Raw genomic sequence first — 24,739 nt, forward strand, 5'->3', positions numbered from 1 at the left:
TAAATAACTGACACTTTAATAGTTTTTGAAAAATACATATTTTGTATTAAATAAAATATATTTTACAATATATCATATAATTACAGTTAAACATATCAAGCAAAACTAGCATGGTTGTAGCAGGTGTTGGGAATGCTGAAACACTGGAGTGCTGTGAGGACTTCAGAATGGAAGTTTGAATCAGGTTCCAGTCTGAATTCTATTTGAAGAACACATTTATCAAGATCGCTGTACAGGAGTGCTTTGCCAATGCAGCAGCTTCCTAATGTTTGGGATAAACAGACTGTGTGGATACCTGACATAGGCACCTCTTAAACAGTACTGCCCATACACTAGAGGCGGTAATAAATGCAGTTCTTCAAAAATCCTTGGACACTGCCCTGAAAAAATAGCTTTACAAAATCACTGATCAGTAGTTAATCAAGCAGAACAGTATGTTACTACAAATCAATACATAAAAGACCTAGGAGTTTATGTTGAAATGTCTTCATCTAGACAACGTGGGGAAGCTATAAAAATGACAAGATACTCAGATATATAGTAAAAAGTGTTGAATTTAAATCAAGAGAAGTAATGTTAAAACTTTACAATGCATTAGTAAGACCTCATCTAGAATATTGTCTTCAGTTCACCTCGCTACGAAAAGGATATTGCTGCTCTAGAAAGAGTGCAAAGAAGAGCAACCAGAATTATTCCGGGTTTAAATGGCATGTCGTATGCAGACAGGATTAAAAAACGGAATCTATTCAGTCTTGAACAAAGAAGACTTCTAATTCTAAAAGGTATTGACAATGTCGACCCAGGGGACTTTTTCGACCTGAAAAAACAAAACAAGGACCAGGGGTCACAAATGGAGACTAGATAAAGGGGCACTCAGAACAGAAAATAGGAGGCACTTTTTTACACAGAGAATTGTGGGAGTCAGACCAACTCCCCAGTGATGTTGTTGAAGGTGAAACCCTGGGATCCTTCAAGAAGCTGCTTGATGAGATTCTGGGATCAATAAGCTACTAACAACCAAACGAGCAAGACGGGCCGAATGGCCTCCTTTCATATGTAAATTTTCTTATGTTCTAATACAAATGTGGAATATTAAAGTAATACACTCCCTTATAAAAGGTTGCCATTGTATATTGCATTTATCATGCTTTTCCACTTTACCACTTCTTACCATTCTATCACAGTAGTATATCAATGCTATATTACACTTTGCTATGCTTTTTATGTACTGCAGCAAACTTAAGGATCCAAAGTGCGATCTCATAAATACAGTACAGCATTTCTAAACAACTTAAAACAATTAAATGACAGTAAGAAAAAAATTCAGTTGAAAAATGAAAAATGTGATCAAGTATTGTGTATAAAAGAAAAAAAAAGTCAATCATGAGTTCGCTTGTTTGGATTGAGGGGCGTAGAGACTTCTTCTGCTTCACTGCGCTATGTGTTCACAGACTGACCGCTGAGCTCACTGCTGGCTTCAGATTCCTCTGCGCTCGACTCTTTGGCAAAGTTAATGAAGACCTGAACATGAAGAAAAAAACAAATACAGTCAACTTTCAAAATAACCCCCTACAGCAGGGGTCTCCAATCCTGGTCCTGGAGGGCCTTTGTCCCTCCTGTTTTTTGTTCCAACTATACCCTAAATGAATAAGCATGCCACCTACCTCATCCAGTGTGGTCTGGCTCACAGAAAAGTGTTTGATGCTCAGAGATGCTTTGTTGCACTCCAGCTGGTCAAAAATATCAGCAACGCCCCCCGGAGCCACAGGGACGTGGTACTCCACCGTGCCAGAGTGGTGGCCCTGTGGAGAGACAGGAACAGGGAGTATTTTGGAGGTTCCTTGTGTACAGGGAGCTGTTCTCGTGTCCTGTGCTCCAAAGAAAAGGTCAGTTTTGTTTGCAAAGACCTGGGAATTGTTTATTGGTTAACGACCTGTCCTGTCTTTAGATTCGGTCATGGAATGATTAACATTTTTACTATAAAACTTTTTTTTTTTTTTTTTTTTTTTTTTTTTTAATAGCCATACCTTTTATAGGATCAGTTGGATATGTATATAATTGTATATATATACACACACACATATACATACACATACATACATACACACACACACACACACATACTGCTCACCCATTATAACACGCCTCGTTATAGTGCTGAATCGGTTATAACACGGTCGTGGCTCCCATTTGCTCCATAATGCCATTACAGTAGCCCTTTTATACTCGTTATAAGGTGGAGCACAAATACCAGAGTCCTGTAACTATGGCTCCCCACTATAGCGTTATAAAGGGTGAGCAATATAATTAGACACACACACACACACATATCATTTTCTTATCTATTTACCTTACCTCATATTCTTATCTAAGGTTGCATATTTATTATAGTAGTTGTTTTCCGGTTACAATGGAACATGAGCCACTGGTAGAATGGCACCACATTTTCATTTACCAATGGTATGAACCAGCTCTACTGCCTCAGCTACTGCACGTGACAGGGCTGTGTTACTGTGCCTGCCACTCACCTTCATGAAAGTGCTTGGGAAGTGTGACTGCATGAACGTGGTGATGTGTTCCACTCCCAGGCTGCTCGAGGCAAGGTGCATTTTCACAGTGAAGCCACTTCCAAATCTACAACGAAACAGACGTGTTAGCATTGTGCTTTTCTTTTTAAAAGTTTAGAAAAGGTGAAAAAAAAAACATGGGTAGAGACTGGCCTGTTCTTGATGTGCTGTAGAGAACCAAGACACCTGAATCGTCCTTTCACCATTATTGCCAGTCTGGTGCAGAGCGCCTCACACTCTTCCATGCTGTAAGATAAGACCATGTCTACTTGACAAAATGCTCACAGCTGTAAGATGTTTAATGGAATACTTGCTGTTTTCTCAGCCCATTGTATGTGACACCTAACTGTTGTTTCATGGCAGTGCCACTTTTGTACTGTCCAGCGGTGTTGTCAGCAGTGAGACAAAGCAACCTTTTGTAGCTCACTTCCAATCAGATCACATGGGAGTATGACTCCTATGATTCTAATCCGCCAGGAAATCATGGGGCAAAATCCTAAAAGTTTCCCCATACGGTAGACACTCACACAATAGTATTTTAATACAATTTCATGATACCTTTACTAAGTATTACTAAGTGTTTCTTTCATAACAAATCTTTTTAGACAAGCGTAGTATGTTGCAATAGTAGACTAATGCATGTCCTCGTTTCATTAAAGGTATTAATTCATTTACTATAAACCTGCAAAAAACTTTGGTTATGGTTACTGCCCCAACAACGTCAACTGCTAGAAGTGTGTGCTTATCTGGCATCTTAGGGTGAATGATATCACAGTGCCCCCTACCTGTGGGAGGTTAGAACCACGGCACACTTCTCTTTCAGTTCCTCTGAAATGATGTTCCAGAGATGACGTTTGGATTTGGGATCCATCCCAGAGCTTGGTTCATCCTTTGGGTAAAGAGGAAACAGTTACCACGGGCTGTTCTCAATGAAGAAAGGAGTGGACGAGATGAAACACAATCTGATAGACTTCCTCTACCATAGGGGATTGCTAAGATACAGCCTTTAGCGACTCATTCAGTCGTGCAGTGGCAATAACTGTTTGAATGGAGCAACAATGAATTCATTGAAAGAGTGATGCCCATGCAGATTTATGTATCAGGACTCCACTAAGTATCTGTTGCTGTGACTATTCATTCCCACAGGGGTGATATGAAGATACAGTCATTTTTGCAAGATGAAAGGATTAACTTAACGATTCTTAAGACAGGGCTGAGTGAAACTGCACCAGTCGTGCCTGTGTTAGCAGCACGCTACCCCTTCAGTGTGACCAGAACGTTAGCGCATGCGATCTCTGCAGTTGGTTAAAGACTGTGTTCAGGATCATTTGCAAGCTTTAGCACAGTGCAGCAGTGCCCAGGTATTGAGGTCAGTGCTGGTGTGCACAGGCCCTTACCAGCAGCAGGATCTGAGGGCAGCCGATGAGAGCGAGGGCAGTGGAGAGCTTCCTCTTGGTGCCACAGCTGTATTGGCAGGTGGGCTTGTCTTTGTGAGGAAGGAGCTCCAGTCTTTGAAGGAGGTGCATTACCACCTTGAAGAGCAAACAGAGAACGATTGATATTATCAAACAATGCTGTCAATCTGTCATCACAAATCACACTTAAACTGCCAAATAACCTCCAATATCAATTAAACTGTGCCTCCTATTTCTTTTTTTTTCCTTTTTTTATTAGAGAACTAAAACTGACTAATTTGTTCTCATTTTGGCCCCTTAAACGTAATAATTTAATGAGGTATCCTTTTTGTTTTTCCTCTTTTTAGTCTAAATTACAGGATTATAATGAGCACTTTTCTAAAGGCTCCGTGGGTGATATTATATATTAGTGACAAACTTTCTTTTCTCTCATAACTGGGTAAGCTTTGCAGAGATCTTGTGCTGCTCACATTGTGAATTTGTTGGCTGGGAATGCCGCGGATCCTGGCGTAGTAGTACAGGTGCTCCTCTCCTGTCAGCAGATCATCCAGAGCATCCACCTGCGGGCAGTAGCCAATATTGATCCCTTCCATGCTGCCGTCCATAATGTCCACCACACTCCTGCAATCAAACCCAGTGGATATTCTGCTTTAGGGCCAACAGTTGACTAACATAGAAATATTCATAGATTTCCCTTTTTTTACCACCCAAAAACACTCCTTTGCACCTGTATTCTCTGACATCCTATACCCTCCTTGCATTCTATATTTAAAACAAAGCTAATAAATGTCCTGGTCCTTTCCTGATCCCCCTCAACCAAAGAAAAAACAAGAAAAACAAACCCCACAGCAGCTGATCCAGGTTAGCCCCTATATTCCAAACTACAGAATATCTCATCACGTCTTGTAACAGTATATCTCTTCTATAAATCAATAGTTCAAGCAGTAGATACCCGTCCGTGTCCTTGACGAGTGCGTTTCCATTGGAGGGGAAGATCTCGGCGGTCAGCATCTTAAAGGTGGTTGTCTTCCCTGCTCCATTCACACCCAGCAGCCCGAAGCACTGGTATGGGTGACAAAGGCTTCTGTTGAATCCCAGACCAATGGTGTAAAGCACACACATGCAGTATAGTGTGGAAGAGTCTGTACTCTTACCTCTCCAGCAGGAATGCCCACAGAGATGTTGTTGACCGCCAGCACTTTCTTGTGGATGTTCTGATACAGTTTGCTGAGCTTGTTGAGCTGCAGCAGGTCTCCGCTGGCTTGACCGCTGTCCACCCTGTCCTGCTCAGCCTTCACATCGGGGTCCTCATCCGCAGCATGGAACATCACTGCTGTCATCCTGCACATCAAGATCCTAGGGAGGGTCAAGAGAGGGGAGGGGCAAGTGCTAGCTATCGATAGGCAATACCATTGCACAGCTTTACTTTCAGACTGTCAATCAACATTTCTTCACTGTAATTCAAAGTTGTACCAAACCATTGAGGTACCATTTTCAAAACACTGGGGTACCTTTCTACCACTGGCTTGTTCAATTCTATTGTATCAGTAATGCTGGAAGGATAAAACTGGGAATTTAGTAATGTTACCCCAGACTCCTATTGCAAAGCAGTTTGATCCATTCCTGCTTTTACTAGGAGTTTAATAAGACACACCTGAGCTTGTTCCCTGTACACTTTGGCTAATCAAGCTTCTAATAAATGGAATGGATGGAACTGCTCTGCATTAGGAGACTTATTTCCACAGAGTGTTAACGACAGGGCCCCTTGACCAGCAATGTCAGGGCCTACCTCATCTTGCGCAGCAGCCAGGTGTTGAGCAGCAGCCTCAGCAGGAAGCAGAGGCTGCCCTGGATGGCCAACGCTACAAACATCCATCCGAGGACATCCATGCTGAAGGGGTTCTTGTAGCCGTCGATCCCGAACACGGCCAGAATATCCACCTGTAACTGCACGCGGGACAGCTCCATCAGGCCGTTCCCAAAGTTGAACTGCGGGAAGATCAGGAACACGTAGCTCATCACACGGTACACCTCTTTAACGTTCTGTGGAGGGGAATACAGGGAAAGCAGAGGGAGGCCAGTCCCGTCAGTCAGTCAGATTAGCACCCCAGCTGTACATCTGTACTGTATAACAGCACTGGCAGGGCTGGGGCCCGGCACATGGACAGAGTTTCTCTCTCTTATCAGAATCTCCACTTGCCTCCTCGCATTACTTACCAAGTCGTCTTTCTTCAGCTCAGACAGGAAGTAGACCACCGAGGTGGAGATGATGGTGTTGATGGCGATGAAGAGGTTGATGGAGACGTAACAGATGAAGGCCATCTCTGCGTTCTTGAAGGTACCAGCTAGGAGATACATCCACGGGAACGTTCCGAAGCTGAGGAGGAGAGCAAGGCATTTACCAGGCTGCTGTTCACTACAGTATAATGTTACATTGTGTAAAAGAAAAGAAAAAATACTCTGTTTACTTGATGACATTGTTTTTCTTCTTTGTTCAAAATTGTTTAACCATCATATTTTCCATCAGAAACCCCACTCAAGAGCTTACAGACAAGTCTGCAAGTTGGAAGGAAAGAAAGAAAGAAAGAAAGCCTTTGTTTCTGCTCCCCTAAAGATTTATTTGGCTTGATGATGACTCTCTTTATTCAACACTTGCCTGCTTTTTTTTGTTTAGTTTTTATTTATGTATTTATTTATTTACTTGTATTATGCGCATTGACTGAGGAGCTGGAGTCGACTGAGGCAATGCAGTATAACATATGGAGGAGAGAAAGAACCAAAGGGACGCACTGGCTTCTCAGAGCGAGAAGCTGAACAAAAGCAATTAAACATTTCCAGGTGAGTGCAGGCAGCCTGCCCGTTTCTATTGTTATTTATTACCACGAATTAGCTTGTGTTTGATAAATGGAGGTCGCGCTGAGGTTACTGAAAGCCCTGCACTCTTTGAGATTCGATTTAGTATTATCAAAAGCCCTGAGTGTTTCTGAACTAATTACAAATCTTGGAAACTCATTTATACTCCTTTTAAACAATTGGGTCCTTGTTCACATGCTCCAGGGCAGCCTTAGGAGAATATGCAGCTGCAGTAAAAAACACGAGGCAGGGGTAGCGTTCAGCCAATAATTCAAATGCAGTGCTACGCACTCACTGCTGCTTCCTGGTGTTTTTACTGTAGGTCACGTGGTCCACTGCGGTGATTCTGAAGTGATGAGTTACTAGAAAACAGCAGCAGCTTATTAACACAACTGAAGGATACAATCAGAGCCAAAAGATCTTCAACAGAAGAAAGAACCTCGGTCCCTTTGAATCCCCGGCTGCACATTGGTTAACTATTCACATGAACCAACTCAGTCAAGCACTCGTGGGGTTTGAAGGATCCTTGTTTCCATGGTAATTGCTTACCCAAACAGCACCAGCAGTAGAGACACGGCCCCCAGGTTCTGTCTGTTATTGAAGGCGGGCAGCTGGAAGGCAGCAATGACAGCTATGGACAAGGCTACTGGGAGCAGGTACAGCGTCTGAAAGGGATAAACAGCGTGGACACAGACAGTTACCTCCTGATTAAATATACGCAACAGTAACAGTAGAATGAAGGGGGTCTGTACATGAACAAGCGCTTCTTGATCACCCTGTATGGTTAGGTAATGCGGAGAACATTTACATTTTCAATAGTGAAAAATCATATTTATTTTTGCACTTCTAAATTTAGACTTGCAGTACTTAACATCAGTTTCCATGAGTTTTAGCCGACTTTTTTTCAGGCAACTGTTAAAAACCATTGTAAAGCAATTTTCATGGCTATGACTAGTATTATTTGTTTTAATTTCGTACAAAGGAGAAATTGCTAGAAAAGCTGGAATTTCACTGCCTTCAGTGGGACAATTGGACATGTGGAGAATGGTAGGGGTTGCAGGGAAGGGAGCGTGCTTACCATATCATAGATGAAATTGACTATCCAATAGAAGATCTCCCCAACACCAGAAATGTGCTGGAGACGCTTGGCACCCGTCTGATACTCCATGACCTCATAAATAACAAAGCTGGCTGTCATGATGGAGTATCCCGTGAGAATGCAGAGGGCGACCAGCATGCCCACCAGACTCTGAACCCTGAAGGGAAGAGACAGAGATAGGGGTGGTGAGACTGAACCCTGAGCGGGAGAGACACAGAGAGGGGCGGTGAGACTGAACCCTGAGCGGGAGAGACACAGAGAGGGGCGGTGAGACTGAACCCTGGGCGGGAGAGACACAGAGAGGGGCGGTGAGACTGAACCCTGAGCAGGAGAGACAGAGAGAGGGGCGGTGAGACTGAACCCTGAGCGGGAGAGACAGAGAGAGGGGTGGTGAGACTGAATCCTGGTTCCCTCCTGCTCAGGGTTCAGTCTCACCGCCAGTGGCTGGAACCCCAGAGAGGTATACTTACATAGTATCCTCATCTAGGACGCCTCCTGTATATGGTTGACTGTACACAGAAATATCTGCAACGTAAAAAGAAAACAAGGGAAACATTAGGTTTCCTACATGCAAGAACTGGTAGAACAAATTATTGTGCGAGATTATAATATATTATATATATATATATATATATATATACACACACACACACACAGGATGGATTAGAAAGTAAGTTTACCATAGGAGATATGGTGCATTGATGTGGTAAACTTACTTTCTAAATCACCATAGAGGTAGACAGATAAATAGACAGATATCTCAGATATGTGTAAATCAGCAGAAGATGAAGGCCGTACCGTACTTCTGTGAATCCACACCAGGGGGCAGGTTGGCCCTAAGAATGAAGTTATTAAGGCTGTTCAGGTAGGCTGGCATCGTGTGGTACCCTTCAGGGTTGTACCAGACCTACAAATAAAAAGAATACAGCCCTTGCAGTATTCTCCACTGGTGTTATTATTGCATGTGAGTACGGTATGTTAATGATATGGCAGCTTGCCATAGTGGATTTTCACACATTATAATGCCGATTTCCAATAATCTTTAACATTTCCTGTAGAATAAGATTTCATTTGTGTGGCTGTTCGTGAACCGTATCTAGATTTTCTATTTACAGTACTGTGGAAGCAGCACATAACTGCTTTTTTATTATTAAAATCCAATGCTCCACAGCACGTGTCCACTCAGCATACTTCAAGGCAACAGTCTCCCACACTAGTATCAGAACCTTGTCTCTGCCTAGGATTTTATCCACTCAGAGCCTTAAAAGCCCTTCAATTATCACTTAGTGAACAATTACAGCAAATCTTCAATTTGAACAAACTGAATTGTATTTACACCTCCGGGTCTCAATTAGTCTTGATAATAAAGATTTGACTGCGCCGGGAATTTAACTGGAGTGATGATTCATTTTCTCAGTCTACAGGCGTTAAAAAGGTAAAATACAAGGTGAAAAATGTAAAGCTTCCCGTGCAGGTGACTGCCTGCAATGCAATGCGTCATGTTCACTCCTTACCTTTGTCAGCGTCCTGTTTGCTGGAACAGGGTCAAAATCCATCCGGAGATCAACTGGGAGAGGATTGCCAAAGACCCAGCCGCCATACCTGTGATCCGAACAGAGCGCGGAGATCAGTGTGCTTGCAGAAGCGCTGTAGCAGAACTTTGCAATGGTACGTTTCCTATTTACACACTGTCACAAAGCTTTTACTGTCATTTAATAGGATGTGTGAAGAGAGATGTCCTCTCATGCGGTTTGGACAAGAGGGACTGTGAAGCTGTGCAGGATGCAATGCTTTCAAACTGTATGAAAAGAGTTCTGTTATAATAAGAGGCATCCTACAAATGAACTTGTAACTTGTTAGCAAAAATAAAGCCTGTACTCAGGAGCTAGTATGAAACATAAAACAAAAACCATTGGTAAGAATTTTAGTATTGTCAAGATGGCATCCTTAGCACTTAATCTCTCCTAGGTTATTTCTAATATGGATGAACTGAGTGGTTTACAATGCTTCACCACCAGCCTGATTCTTCTTTGCGACAGTAATGCTTTTGCTCGTCTTTACTACACGCTGTCATTATTTCAACACAGCCCACAGCAGGAGAACAATTATCTAATGCGCCGGAAACACTAACAACAAGTTAGTTACCAACTCTCCAGTAATGTTGTTGAAGCTGACACTGGGATCCTTCAAGAAGCTACTTGATGAGATTCTGGAATCAATAAGCTACTAACAACCAAACGAGCAAGATGGGCCGAATGGCCTCCTCTCGTTTGTAAACATTCTTATGTTCTTTAGTGCCAGGATTTCCAAAATGATTCCCTTTCCCCATTTTCATTTAGCTGTCCCTACTGAATTTAATTGAATTCATAAACTGCAAACCACAAAGACCTGAAAAATGTCCTGGATATCAAATCCTAACCCGAACCCTTTCACTGAATGAATGGAAACAGGCTTTCCGAAAGCAAGACGTCCGCTGACTCTGAATAACCCCAACGATGGCGCTCCCATACCTGTTCTGGATGAAGCTGTTTGCTGTAGAGAGCAGGTAGTTTTCCACGTCCAATTGACTCACGTTGTACACTGTTTGTAAGGAGGTGGCCTTTTTATGAGGGGGTACATAATCATCTCTTGGGCAGACCTGAAAAAAAAATATATAGAAGGAACTGTTGATACATATGACAAGAACTGATGTAAATGTTTCTTTAGTAAAAGAACAGCACAGTGTGATCAAAGCATAGGTAAGCACTGTAAAGCCCAGAGAGGTATGGTAAAGCAAAGCATATTAACAAACATGGCAACACATAGTTAACTATGGTAAATGCATAGTATAACTATGGGAAAACTGCAAAATGCCCATGCAAAAATACCATGGTAAACTTATTAAGGTGGGGTTAACCATAGAAAGAAAGAAAGAAAAGGAGGTAGCTGGTTCACGCTGGTTTCAGTACGGCGCAGATTCAGTGGACCGGGTGTTTGGGACTCTGCCCCTCTTACCTGAACAGTAGTATTGCAGTTACATGGCTTGTATGAGGCAGGAGCTATTCCACTTGAAGTCCAGTCTCCAGACCCCTCTTTATTCAGACACTGCCTGGAAAAACAACACGGTCTGTATTTCAGATCTCCTGAAAAGCAACATGCTGAATTGGACTTCAGATCTCTTACACAGACTTTTAAACTAGGATTCCTGCACATCCATTATCTTGCGATCTTGACTTTGCCATTTTTTGCCACACCTCACGAGGGTGCAAGTAACAGCATGTATATTGTGCATGGTGCAATACCAGTTCAACAATCATACAGGTACAGTACTGGAATTCACCACAAGGTGACACATTCAGTACGTTTACATGACAAAGCGTTTTCCGAAAACTAATGTTTGTGGAAAACTGAATCATATAAAATACCTTTAAATTAAAATGATTATTAAATCCTGATCAGTTTCAGGTATCTCCAACAGTAGCACATGCTGTGACAACATGTTGCTATTGGTCACCATTGTGTTTCAGATGTTATATAAAACTGATTAGAAACTGATCTTCACTTGATAAAAGTCATTGTTAAATACTTAACCGTGCAGTCAGTATTTGCTATGTATAAAACATTGTCTCTCTTAATAAACCAAAATAGTGCTGCAAAGTTTGGAGTTTTAGTAGTTTAGAGTTTACAGGGATGGAAATAAGACTCTAACTGCATAGCAGTTTCACCCATTCCAGATTGTAATACAAACATGATTAGTCATAGTGTGTGTCCTTAGTGTTTATGCAGTAGTAGCTATAGAGGGTATGGTTATTTATTTCATAGCAGTACTGAATCATGTTCCATATACATATATATTGTCTTATTCACTATAACACTGTAGTCATTTCTTTGAAAGTCTGTTTGTTATGGACTGTATTAGTGGTGGCCAGCAATTCAAACATGCTACTGTTGAAATGGTTTTGAAAATGAAATGCAGTCTAACACCCCTACCACAGAGTGTGTACATACTCATTACCAGGGTTATACAAGCAGACGTTGTCTATTCCAGGAAATGACATCATCTTAGAGACCAAATCACTGGCACTGGGGTTTCCAAGCCTGTTGGGGAGGGGAGAGAGAAGCCATGAGTTCATTCAACTAATCTTCTTTAACAGTCTACTTTCAATATGCTATTTTCTCTTCTAATCTAATACAATCAAATTATTAATAATAATAATAATAATAATAATAATAATAATAATAATAATAATAATAATAATAATAATAATGTGTTAGTGACTTCACATTTCATGTCATGGTAATTTGTTTAGACTGCCCCTTAGTTTCTTGTTATTTTTTGATAAGTCTGTGTTAAAGTCTGAGTTTGGAAACTGAACTTCAGTTCCAGTTGCCTGCCTATAGATAACTACAGAGGCTAGCTCAGACAGTGTTTGAACCGTCTTGCGAATACCAGTAGTGAGGATGATTTCTAATTCAAGGGTGGATTCATTCCACCGCAAATCATTATGAAACTGGGTCAATTTTTAACTGTATTAAATTCCTGAAATTCTAGCGGAATTAATTGAAATAACTTGTAAAACGGGGACTCAAACACAAGTTTAAAATGAATCCACAGTAACGCAACGTTTTGATGTCAGCTAGTTGTGGCTGTGACTCTCTTACCCAAAGAAAACAGACTGGCCGTCGTATCCGTACAAGGCAGGTGAGAGATTAATTTCGGGATATTCCTGGATCCCATTCTTGATGGTGCCCATCCCCATGGCAGCGATGACGAACAGCACGGGCAGTATAATCTGGGCAAGCAGGCCCTTCCAGTCCCTCCGTGAGTGGTGGATCCTCTTCACCAGCATCCCCATCACCTTCTGTGCGAAGAGGCGGGCCCCCCCGAGAGAGGAGGAGCCAGTCAGGGCTGTGGGCAGGGACAATTCAATGCAAGACTTTGAGGAACTAAATTACGCAGGAAAACATTTTGGTTAATGCTTTTCTCCTTTGTGCCAGCTGTGTTGTGGTGCGGTTTGTAAGCCTGTTTTTTTTTTTTTTTTTACAATGCCATAAGTGCCAATTTGCCATTGCCCTAGCTCATGCATAATAACCAAATTTAAAATATATATATAAATGTATCTCTTTTTAATTAAAATTTGAATTTAAAATTAGTATTAAAAACATCAGTTACATAACAAAGAGTTTGAGTAACAGCTTCATAGTTTTAATGTTGGAGATGTGGATAGACACACAATACACTTTTGGATTTAAACGCACAGCCCTACCTTGTCTATCACTGACGTTATTGCTGGTGGTGGAGTCTTTGGAGACCATAGTGTCCACAGAGGGGACCTGGACCACCATTTGCGTGTTGGACCAGGCTGTGTCCTTGTTTTCATCATCCTTTGTCATTTGGAGGAAGACCTAGAGAGAGAGAGAGAGAGAGAGTGAGTGAGGGTGTGTTCCTGAAAAGAGGAAGTCAGGCAAGCAACACACGGACACAGCCCAGTAAGCTGTACAATCTGAATCAAACATACAGATGGGCTCCAAACAGCACTGAGGAATATATCAAAGCAATCAGTTCCACTGAAATAACTAACACCATTAACACTTTCCTCAACACTCTGTACCAACCTAATATGACAGGACTAAATCTGTCTGTTAATGACATCAATCAGATATTTGAAAAAGCAGCCATAATGGCAAATATTAAAAAGACCAAAAAGAAGATCAATCGGAAACAAAAACACACAGTCATGGTTTGATGATGAATGTAAATCAATACGAACAAATCTAAGAAAATTATCTAATCAAAAACACCATCAACCACAAGACACAGACTTACGTCTGAGGTACTGCGAGACTCTAAAACACTACAAACACACCCTCAAACAGAAAAAACAAAAACACACAAACAAAACCCTCACAGACATTGAAAAATCTGTTGACCAAAATCAGTTCTGGGAAATGTGGAACAATTTAAACCCAACAAAACAACAAGAATTGACGATACAAAATGGAACAGTTTGGAAAAATTATTTTGAAAACCTTTATAAAGATATTCAACAAAAAGATCTAACAGATAAACAAAATGAAACTAGAGAAAAACTGAAATTACTTGAACAATCAATTAAAGATAACCAAAATACAATTGATGTTCCAATCACCCTACAAGAATTAACTAAGAAGCTGCAGGCACTGAAAACCAGAAAAGCCTGCAGCCCTGACAGCATCAGCACTGAGATGCTCAAACACAGCAGCCCTAAATTACAGGAGGCAATGCTTAAATTGTTCAACATGGTACTAAGTACTGGTTACTTCCCTGACATCTGGAACCAAGGGCTTATATCCCCAATTCACAAGAGTGGAGACAAATTCGACCCCAACAACTACCGAGGCATCTGTGTGAGCAGTAACCTGGGGAAGGTATTCTGCAGTATCATTAACGCCCGGATACTGGCCTTCCTTACCGAACACAATGTCCTGAGTAAGAGTCAAATTGGATTCCTACCAAATCACCGCACAACAGATCATATTTACACCCTACACACCCTAATAAACAAACACGTACACCAAAAAAATAAAGGCAACATTTTCACCTGCTTCATTGACTTTAAAAAAAGCATTTGATTCTATTTGGCATGAAGGTTTGTATTACAGAATTCTTCAAAGTGGTGTAGGGGGTCAAATCTATGATATAATAAAATCAATGTACACAGAAAACAAATGTGCAGTCAAAATTGGAAACAAAAGAACTGATTTCTTCACTCAGGGGCAGGGGGTGAGGCAGGGCTGCACTGTTCAATATTTATATTAACGAGTTGGCTACGATGTTGGAGCAGTCTGCAGACCCCGGCCTTACTCTACACGACACCGAAGTCAAGTTCCTGCTCTATGCAGATGACCTTGTCCTGCTGTTGCCCACAGAGCAGGGGCTGCAGCGGAACCTGGCACTGCTGGAGCAGTATGGTCAGACCTGGGCCCTGGCAGTAAACTTTAAAAAGACCAAAATAATGATTTTTCAAAAAAAGGCCAGAACTCAGGGAAACAGATACCACTTCACCCTAAACAACACTACACTAGAACACACCTCAGACTACACTTACCTGGGCCGGACTATCAGTGCGTCAGGGAGCTTTAACCTAGCAGTGAATGCACTAAAGGAAAAAGCCAGAAGAGCTTTCTATGCCATCAAAAGAAGATTCTATAAAATAAATATTCCTATCAAAATATGACTAAAATTAATTGACAGTGTCATCCAGCCCATTGCGCTGTACGGTAGTGAGATATGGGGTCCACTCAGTCAACAGGACTACACTAAATGGGACAAACACCCAATCGAAACCCTGCATGCTGAACTCTACAAAAACATCCTACAGGTGCAAAGAAAAACACCAAATCATGCATGCAGGGCAGAATTAGGCCGTTACCCAACACTCATAAATATAAAGAAAAGAGCACTAAAGTTTTGGATGCACCTAAAGAAAAGTGAAAAGTGAATCAGACTCCCTCCAGTATGAGGCCATGCAAACCCAAGAGCTCAGCCCTGAAAAGAGTCCTCTAAGCCAGCTGGCCCTGAAGCTCACTGCACTGAACCCAACTAATAATACTAAAACAAACCAGCTTCAGGTCAGCACTGCTTACCAGCCCCCAATCAGAGTTAACCAAATTATAAAACTAACCAAAAACTGCTATCTGAAACATTGGGACACAGAAACAAAATCTCAAAATAAACTGGATTGTTATCGGGCCCTAAAAAGAGATTACACTCTGGCAGAGTATCTCTCTACTGTCAGAGATACAAAGCAGAGACAGATCCTGACCAAGTACAGGCTCAGTGACCACAGCCTGGCCATTGAGAAAGGCTGTCACCGGCAGACCTGGCTTCCTAAAGAAGAAAGGCTCTGTGGTCACTGTGAGACAGTAGAGGTCGAGACAGAGATGCACTTCCTTCTTCAATGTAAGAAATACTCAGAAAATAGACAAACTTATTTTAAAAAATTTGCAAATTCCCTCCCAAAATTTCCCAAACATGACCAACCCTGAAAAAGTCCCAATCCTCCTGGGAGAGGAGGGAAGCACAGCCCAACTAGCAGCCCAGTATGTGTCTGCATGTCACAGACTGAGGGACACACATTGAGAGCTCTGCACAGAGACACACACACACTTATGTATATACAGTATGTATGTTGTTGTGTATGTAGGCATCTATGTATTATGTAAATACTTATTGTACTGATACATGTTTATTGTTAGTAGTGATGTTTTGTTTTTTTTACTGTACTTTATAAATCAGTTTGTTTATATATATATATATATATATGTATTCATGATGCATTGTATATATACATGTATGTATTGTATAATTGCTTTGGCAACACCTGCTATTGTAAGTCATGCCAATAAAGCACCATTGAATTGAATTGAATTGAATTGAATTGAGAGAGAGAGAGAGAGAGAGATTGAGGAAGTGAGGTCTTAAGTCCATGTTGGCACCCGTGCTCTGGCTCAGAGACTTCCAGACCCCCTGCAGTACAGAGTAGGCCAATCCTTAAAGAGACCGTGATCCACAGTCACAACAGATCACAGTACTCCCTACCTTAACCACAAACAAAAGGGAGCTTACACAGCAATACACTTGTAAAATACGCCCTCCTAGTTCCGAAACACAAGCAACTGGCTTTTACTTGCATTGCTACTGAACCTCACTTTGGTTCCTGTTCACCTCAGAATGTATGGCACAGCAATGGCAGATATGTGACATGTTGTCTATGGCTGGCAACTGGAGCCCTGGTGGCTGTGTAGCGCTGCGGCTCATTTGAGAGTGGTGCCTGGCTCACCTCCTCCAGAGTGGTGTCAGAGATGCCGTAGCAGCCGAGCCGCAGGGTGTCCAGGCTCCTGTCCAGCTCACTCAGGAGGGATCGGTAAGCATCGGCTCGCTGGGCTCCGAAGGGGGGCAGGGCGTAGACCAGGTCTGCCCCCACCTTCTCCTTCAACTGAGCCTCAGGCAAGTGGGACTGGATGAACCTAGTGACGGTATCAGGGACACAGTAATCTTCTGAGCCGGGGGGCGGCACCTGCAGTGTGTGTGAGAGAGAGAGAGAGAGAGAGAGAGAGAGAGAAAGAGAGAGAGACACAGAGAGTGGGGGGAGGTTATTGCAGTGATCTAAACAGTGACAGGTCTGAATATCGGCGCCTGAAAAAACTGTTAACTTATTATATCACCAAACTCCACGTTTCATTGTATTTAGTGGTGTTAAGAAGATGGACAATGACATTACACAGAGTTAAAGGTTCTTTAGCCTTTACTGACAAACTGGGATATATATAAAGAAAGAAGGAAATATTCACTTCTGCCAAGGACGACATGAGTTGCAGTAGATAAACCAATATATTGAACATCGTTTAAAAAATTGTTGTGAAAAGGGTGTCAGTGAGTGAAAGAGAGAGTGAGAGAGTAACAGACACACAGATTGACTGATACGGATGGGTGAATGGATGTTAGAGGAGCAGGCAGGCAGCCAGATTAAGCGTTTGCCTGGTGTGGAGGCGCTGTCAGTCACTTACCCTCCTGGTCAGTGTCAGGTTGTAGCCCTGGCCCAGCTTCTCTTTCAGGTAGAAGGGGGAGCCGCAGCACTTGAGCCCCCCGCGCTCCAGGAAGGCAATGCGATCACTCAGGACCTCCGCCTCATCCAGGTGGTGAGTGGACAGGATGATGGTGCGCCCTGGGAACACAACAAGGTGTTTCACAGGGTTATGTGTCTGGAGGGACGCAGGCGTGCAAGTGGATAGCCAAGACCAGGATTACATTTTAGAAGACACTTCTTTGTTAATTCGTGGTTCAAGTGTTCACTACTAGGCTCAAAAACTGCAATGACATTGTACAACGGCATGGGAGCTTTAGAAGGTGAACGGTTGCAGTGTCAGACTCCTTTGCTCTTCAGCATTTTAGACTGTCTAAAAACGCGTGGTAATGACAATCTGGAGGAATCCATTCCCAATGCCTCTAAACCACTGCCTTCTACTTTCAAACCCAGTCATAGGACATGTAGAAGCGTTTCTCATTACAGCTCTGTATAACCCAGCATGTCCTGCTTGAGCACCCTGTGCACTCAGGCAGCTGTGCTGGGCAGTGCTGGCCACGCACCCTCACCTGTTTTGTGTCTGGTGACAATGTCCCAGATGCTCCTCCGGGAGCAGGGGTCCACGCCCGTGGTGGGCTCGTCCAGGACCACCGTCTTAGAGCCGCCGATGAACGCGATGGAGATGGAGAGCTTCCTCTTCATCCCGCCCGAAAGCATGCCCACGCGCTTGTGCCGATGGGCGTATATACCAGTCTCCTTCAGGGTGCTGGGCAAGGGAAGAGGCAGCAAGGGGTCAGATACAGTGCCAGGGCAAAAATCACAACCAAAGTGTAAATTATTTTTACTTGTATTACTTCTATTTACTAATTTATTTATATTTTTTGTCAAAATAAAATATCTAACTTATATAAACTGCCTTAAATACATATCTGCTGTGTTTTTTTTTTCTAATTTTTTTTAAAAAACCACAAATTTACTTTTAGGAGTAAAAGTCTTTGAAAATCCTCCGATAGTTTTTTTTTTTAAAACAGTAAACACATTTTCGGTATTAAAAAACAACAACAACGTTATGCATTGCTCTGTTTTGATTTCAGACACTAATAGCCCTTCCCTTGGTTCTGCAGGAGATCCTTACTTGCGCACTTGCTGGTTCAGTTCATCCTTGTTCCAGCCAGGGCTCTTGATCTGTCCGTACAGCAAGAGGTGCTCTTTGACAGTGAGGTGTTCAAAGAGAACGTCGTACTGCATACACACCCCCATGTCTCTGTGCACCGCATCCATGTGTGTCTGCATGTCCTTCCCATACACCAGGACGGAGCCAGATGAGGGACTGTAGAGCCCAGTCAGCAGGGACCTGAACAGGAGAACACGGATCAGACATCACCTGGAGGAAACAGCACCGAGATGCTCCACATGTACCGTGATAAGGCAAATAATTATCTTTTGCTAAAAATAAAAAATATATATGTTTCTAACTGTCTGTGTATTGTTGTTTGTTGTATTTATGTTGCCTCTTGGCCAGGTTGGCATTTTAAATGAGAACTTGTTCTCAATGTCTTTACCTGGTTAAATAAAGGTTTGAATTTGAATACTCTACCCTGGTTTGCTATGTTCATTTATATTCTTTACCACACCTCGCTATTCTTTACAACGCTTACCTTTGTTTCACCATGCTTTCACCATACTTTATTACACTTCTGTATGATTTTACTATGGTAAACTTGTGTAAGGGATAAAAACTAGCGAAAAGGGAGCGCATAGGTCAGTGCTGCAAGGACAGATTCTCACATGGTGGTGGTTTTGCCCGCTCCATTGTGCCCCAGCAGCGCGGTCACATGGCCCTCGTAGAAGTTGAGGTTGAGGTTCTGGATGGCGATGGTTTGGCCGTAGAGCTTGGTGAGGCTGTGGAGAGACACGCCCACAGGCAGGCCTTCCAGCTCAGCCTCCCCCTCGGAGGTAAAGCCCTCATTACCTGCAGGGGGGGGGGGGGGGGGGAAGAGAGAGAGAGAGAGAGAGAGAGAGAGAGAGAGAGAGAGAGAGAGAGAGAGAAATAGTACTGCATCAAAATCCCAACACTCTTGAACTCTCATTTATTGACCAAGGAAAAATTTATTGTGAAATGCTGTCAGCAGAAAAAGGCACGTTTATAAAATTGTAGGGTGTCAGTGTTTAGATCATTAATATTGAGTGTAACACCACAGAATTATTACTTTCATACAGTGTGGTATCTATTTCCTATGTCAGGTAAAAGGAATACCTTTGTTCTTGTGATCGATGTTCCCGCTCTGCAGCATGATGTTGGTGAACAGGAGCCCTCTTCCACTGTCTTTTCTGCGTGTGTTAAAACCGCAGCACTCTGCCCAGAACGAGGGCAGGACTGGGAAATACCATGGGGAGGCAATGCCGTACTTCCCTGGAGAGACAGGAGCAAACAGGGATAAGAACTTCACCCTGGTATGGTGTCACATATCCATGCCTGCATTGCTAATAACATGACTATTATAAGGAACAGTTAAGTTGACAAACGTTTCAGCTAGTGTCTCTTCAGTACAGTCTGATCAGACAAATGTTCTGGCTAGTGTCTCTTCAGTTTTGTCTACTTGACTTGGTATATATATATTTTAAAGTTGTCATATAATGTGTTATCCACTAAATTATTTTCCATCCGTCTCAAAAAGAGCTCCTGTACCTGGAAAGACAATCCGGATGTACCAGCCGACAGTGAAATAGATGAGGGAATCGATGAGCAGCAGCCAGCAGAGCCAGCCGAAGGAGGTGGTATCATTAGACAATGGGGAGACATAGGAGTTATCCCACTGGATTCCTGAAAACAGAGGGAAAACAAGCAGGAAAAAATAAGTTAACCAAGACCCAGAGCACATTAGTTTAGGAAAGAAAGATTCAGTGCAGCTTCTAAAGTAGTCACACCTGGTAATCAGATGTTACTGTATGTGAGCAAGTAAAAATAAAAAAGTAACACCAAAATAGGAGACCAACCTATGTTCTGCCCTTCATAGTAACCAATGTATTGGCCTGCATAACTGAAACAAGTTGGGGCAAACAGGCACTGTAAAGTAGAAAGAGAAAAGAAGCTTGTTAATAATCATAATATCATGGACCAAAAAAATAAATAAACAATGGCCTGGCACAGGAGAGAGACGGAGGCAGGGAGAGAGAATTATCCAGGGAGACTGAATTGGAACTACAGACTGGTATATAGTATGAGAGAGTAGGGGGAGGATGTGTACAGTGCAGAGGCTCTGCACATGGGTGCACGTGTGTGTATCTGGTGATGGAAGTTGTGTTTCAATGTTAAGTGATTAATTGAGTGATTGATGGTTGATTGAAAAGTGCGGAATGTGGCCAGGTGATCATTGAATGATTGCTTGTCAATTACCACTGGTCACAACCTATAAAAAAAGGACAAAGGAGTGTTTGTTTGGAAGTGGAGATGGAGAGGTAGTGAGAGAGTTTAGATGAGAGAGAAAAACAAGAAAGTGTGCACTGGGATGGCTGTGCTTGGCTGCTGTTTTGTTTTGTGTGTTTTGAAGTTTTGTAGTGTTTTGTTTAGAAACCTTTATTTTGTTCCTGTGTTTTGTTTGTTGTGTTTATTAAAAAAGTGCTCAGAATGCGCTGAACTGCAGTACTGTCTCTGGTGGATTTCTGCTGCTGGCCAGCCTTCACCGCCAGTCACATTACCACAATAGTTAAATAGAAACTATAAAGCTGAGATATAACCTGGGTGTTACAGCTTCTGATTGAGCCCTGCAAGATATATTAAATGTCTGCAATTAGAGGGCATCCTTCACACGACACCGATACATTAGTGAGGCTGATTTTTTACCAGCCTTCTGTTGTAACTGCGACTTCGAATCCTGTCTGATCTCAGTCTGCTGCTGATGGAAACAGGCTGAACTGCGTTCAAAGTTAACCTCCCAGGCGGGAGTGTGTGAACAGAGCTAGAGCAGCAGGGGCACAGAGGTATGGGGCAGGGCAGGGACAGGCTGTCTTACCAGGAGACTGGAGCAGCAGGGGCACAGAGGGATGGGGCAGGGCAGGGAGAGGCTGTCTTACCAGGAGACTGGAGCAGCAGGGGCACAGAGGGATGGGGCAGGGCAGGGAGAGGCTGTCTTACCAGGGGGTTAGAGCAGCAGGGGCACAGAGGGATGGGGCAGGGCAGGGAGAGGCTGTTGTACCAGGAGGTTAAAGCAGCAGGGGCACAGAGGGAGGGAGGGTGGGAGAGGCTGTCTTACCAGGAGGTTCTTGGTTGAGAAGGTGAGGCTGGACTCGATGGTCACCATGATGATGAATGGGAAGAAGCAGATGATGTAGACAAGGCTGCCGCTGAGGCCGGCCACGTTGGTGCGGTCGAAGAAGGCGCTGATGAGGAAGCTCATGGCCAGGATGGAGAAGCCGTAGTCGCACAGGAACAGGAACATAATAAAGCCATCGCTGTTGGGGAAGACCTTACCCGCCTTCAGGATGATGGTCATGATGATGATGGTGACCAGGAGGAAGCAGGCGCTCTCTATGAACCAGGCAAAGAAGTGACTGCTGGGGTTCACTCCCATCATCTTCATGTACTGGGGAGGGGGAGGTAGGAGCCCATATTTAAAATGCTTACAGTTGTGACGTCACTATTATTTTAATTATCTTATTCTATTGCTATAGTCACGAAAGAGTAAAGAGCTCCAAATTCTTCAGTTTTTCATTATTTTTTTAAGGAGGTCCCACATCAGGGACGGATGTTACTGCTTCTTTCTTTAATTTCTTAGTGAAGTCACCAGATAGAGCTCGGCTATTGTGTTGTGCAAGCAGTGAAAAAAAGATATGCAATAACCATTAGATAATTATAATATTTTATATTTAAAATTCATATTTCATTGAAAATGTTAAAGACTATCCTCATTAAGGTTTGTATGTTAACTTTTTGACATTTTCCTCAAAAGGCTTAAATCTGGAAGTGAAATGAAATGCATGAATTAAATAAATCGCTGTTGCAACTCTTTGCACTGAGGTACAAATGTCTGCAAACAGAATTCTATTTTAGTGAGTGAAAATATCTGTGCAGTCTTGTAGCTTAAGCTGAGAAACAATCCTGTTGACAATGACAAAGTCTGAAGGATAAACAACATGGGCACACAATCAGCAGTTCCTTTCCTACCTCGTGAAGTCTCAGCTCTCTCTCGTGAACCAGCTTTTTGACAAAGGCAGCGATGAAAAGGACCCAAGCGACCATGAGGACAATGGGGAAGCTACTTGACATGCTGTTGAGGAAACTGGAAACACAGGTATGGAGAAAATGTTTTAACACTACAGACCAACTAGGAATTGACCCAATAAAGCAGGTTAGTTTTTGTGTTAGTATAAATGTAGATCACCATAACCATAGCCATAGCCAACATTCACAGCATTTACCAGTCAAAATGTAAGTGTAACACACAGACGGATAGGCTCCACTATGTACTCCCAGACTCTGATACGCTCAATAACCTGTGGTCAAAATTGTTTTAATCAAATTTAAATCACAATTGGAAAATCAGTTATCTCGTTATAAGTTAGTGTGACATGCGATTGTGAACCTCCTGATATCCCCACATTCTGATATTCTCAGTGACCCTTCATAATGTCCTTAGCAAGCCTGAGGGCACAAGAAAACCTCTGCTATATCCCTGGTTTTGCATTCCCAGCGAATGAGAAATTAAAAAAACCTCTGCAATATCCCTGGTTTTTAATTCCCAGCGAATGAGAAATTAAAAAACCTCTGCAATATCCCTGGTTTTTAATTCCCAGCGAATGAGAAATTAAAAAACCTCTGCTATATCCCTGGTTTTTAATTCCCAGCGAATGAGAAATTAAAAAACCTCTGCTATATCCCTGGTTTTGCATTCCCAGCGAATGAGAAATTAAAAAAACCTCTGCAATATCCCTGGTTTTTAATTCCCAGCGAATGAGAAATTAAAAAACCTCTGCTATATCCCTGGTTTTTAATTCCCAGCGAATGAGAAATTAAAAAACCTCTGCAATATCCCTGGTTTTGCATTCCCAGCGAATGAGAAATTAAAAAAACCTCTGCAATATCCCTGGTTTTTAATTCCCAGCGAATGAGAAATTAAAAAACCTCTGCAATATCCCTGGTTTTTAATTCCCAGCGAATGAGAAATTAAAAAACCTCTGCTATATCCCTGGTTTTTAATTCCCAGCGAATGAGAAATTAAAAAACCTCTGCTATATCCCTGGTTTTGCATTCCCAGCGAATGAGAAATTAAAAAAACCTCTGCAATATCCCTGGTTTTTAATTCCCAGCGAATGAGAAATTAAAAAACCTCTGCTATATCCCTGGTTTTTAATTCCCAGCGAATGAGAAATTAAAAAACCTCTGCAATATCCCTGGTTTTGCATTCCCAGCGAATGAGAAATTAAAAAAACCTCTGCAATATCCCTGGTTTTGCATTCCCAGCGAATGAGAAATTAAAAAACCTCTGCAATATCCCTGGTTTTTAATTCTCAGCGAATGAGAAATTAAAAAACCTCTGCAATATCCCTGGTTTTTAATTCCCAGCGAATGAGAAATTAAAAAACCTCTGCTATATCCCTGGTTTTTAATTCCCAGCGAATGAGAAATTAAAAAACCTCTGCTATATCCCTGGTTTTGCATTCCCAGCGAATGAGAAATTAAAAAAACCTCTGCAATATCCCTGGTTTTTAATTCCCAGCGAATGAGAAATTAAAAAACCTCTGCTATATCCCTGGTTTTTAATTCCCAGCGAATGAGAAATTAAAAAACCTCTGCTATATTCCTGGTTTTGCATTCCCAGTGAGGAATGAGAAATGACTTTGTATCGCTGGGGCTTACTTGTCTTTGAAGTAGCAGGGGTAGGGGAAGGCCTGTAGCTGGACGGATGGCTCCTTAACCTTCTTGCCTGCTTGGATGTCGATGATGGCCCTGTCGATGCTCTCCTGCAGGTTGATAAAGCCACGGTTGTAGCGCTGGTTTTTGTTGGATGAGACGTAGGATCCGGGTGTCCAGGAAGGGTTTCTTATTCTGTCAGTCCTCATGGAGTTCTGCACAACCATGCGTATGGTGTATTTCATCTCAGGGGGCAGGGAGATGCCAGCACCAGCTGACCTCTTTCGACGACTGGTTTTCGAAGGCATTTTAAAAATGATACCTGAAATTGTAGGAAGATAATAGATCAGGAAGACGACACAGATGAAGACTCTTTCTTAAAGTTTCTTATAAGTTTTTGAAGTTATGGA

The 24,739-nt window shown here is 42.4% G+C and overlaps 1 protein-coding gene across 2 annotated transcripts in view; it reads right to left on the bottom strand.

The window, feature by feature from the left end:
- LOC117413121 (glucosylceramide transporter ABCA12) overlaps positions 1–24,739 on the bottom strand; it is a 35,849-nt gene continuing 11,110 nt past the window's right edge. For both annotated transcript variants that reach the window (XM_034924513.2, XM_059032559.1), the window contains exons 19-50: positions 24,336–24,651; positions 22,644–22,758; positions 21,733–22,062; positions 20,477–20,546; positions 20,169–20,303; positions 19,737–19,892; positions 19,268–19,451; positions 18,615–18,833; positions 18,049–18,245; positions 17,463–17,620; positions 16,736–16,972; positions 13,181–13,319; positions 12,576–12,822; positions 11,922–12,011; positions 10,929–11,022; positions 10,445–10,572; positions 9,449–9,536; positions 8,733–8,841; positions 8,405–8,459; positions 7,914–8,091; positions 7,385–7,500; positions 6,200–6,359; positions 5,772–6,025; positions 5,137–5,338; positions 4,935–5,044; positions 4,453–4,603; positions 3,965–4,099; positions 3,353–3,456; positions 2,721–2,813; positions 2,529–2,634; positions 1,665–1,802; positions 1–1,521 (exon numbers count right to left, since the gene is read on the bottom strand). In XM_034924513.2, coding sequence (XP_034780404.2) covers positions 1,438–1,521; positions 1,665–1,802; positions 2,529–2,634; positions 2,721–2,813; positions 3,353–3,456; positions 3,965–4,099; positions 4,453–4,603; positions 4,935–5,044; positions 5,137–5,338; positions 5,772–6,025; positions 6,200–6,359; positions 7,385–7,500; positions 7,914–8,091; positions 8,405–8,459; positions 8,733–8,841; positions 9,449–9,536; positions 10,445–10,572; positions 10,929–11,022; positions 11,922–12,011; positions 12,576–12,822; positions 13,181–13,319; positions 16,736–16,972; positions 17,463–17,620; positions 18,049–18,245; positions 18,615–18,833; positions 19,268–19,451; positions 19,737–19,892; positions 20,169–20,303; positions 20,477–20,546; positions 21,733–22,062; positions 22,644–22,758; positions 24,336–24,651 — 4,898 coding nt within the window. In that variant the 3' untranslated portion in view covers positions 1–1,437. The remainder of the gene's footprint in view (positions 1,522–1,664; positions 1,803–2,528; positions 2,635–2,720; positions 2,814–3,352; positions 3,457–3,964; positions 4,100–4,452; positions 4,604–4,934; positions 5,045–5,136; positions 5,339–5,771; positions 6,026–6,199; positions 6,360–7,384; positions 7,501–7,913; positions 8,092–8,404; positions 8,460–8,732; positions 8,842–9,448; positions 9,537–10,444; positions 10,573–10,928; positions 11,023–11,921; positions 12,012–12,575; positions 12,823–13,180; positions 13,320–16,735; positions 16,973–17,462; positions 17,621–18,048; positions 18,246–18,614; positions 18,834–19,267; positions 19,452–19,736; positions 19,893–20,168; positions 20,304–20,476; positions 20,547–21,732; positions 22,063–22,643; positions 22,759–24,335; positions 24,652–24,739) is intronic.

This window comes from Acipenser ruthenus, chromosome 10 (assembly GCF_902713425.1).
Source record: "Acipenser ruthenus chromosome 10, fAciRut3.2 maternal haplotype, whole genome shotgun sequence".
NCBI classification, from domain to species: Eukaryota; Metazoa; Chordata; class Actinopteri; order Acipenseriformes; family Acipenseridae; genus Acipenser; species Acipenser ruthenus.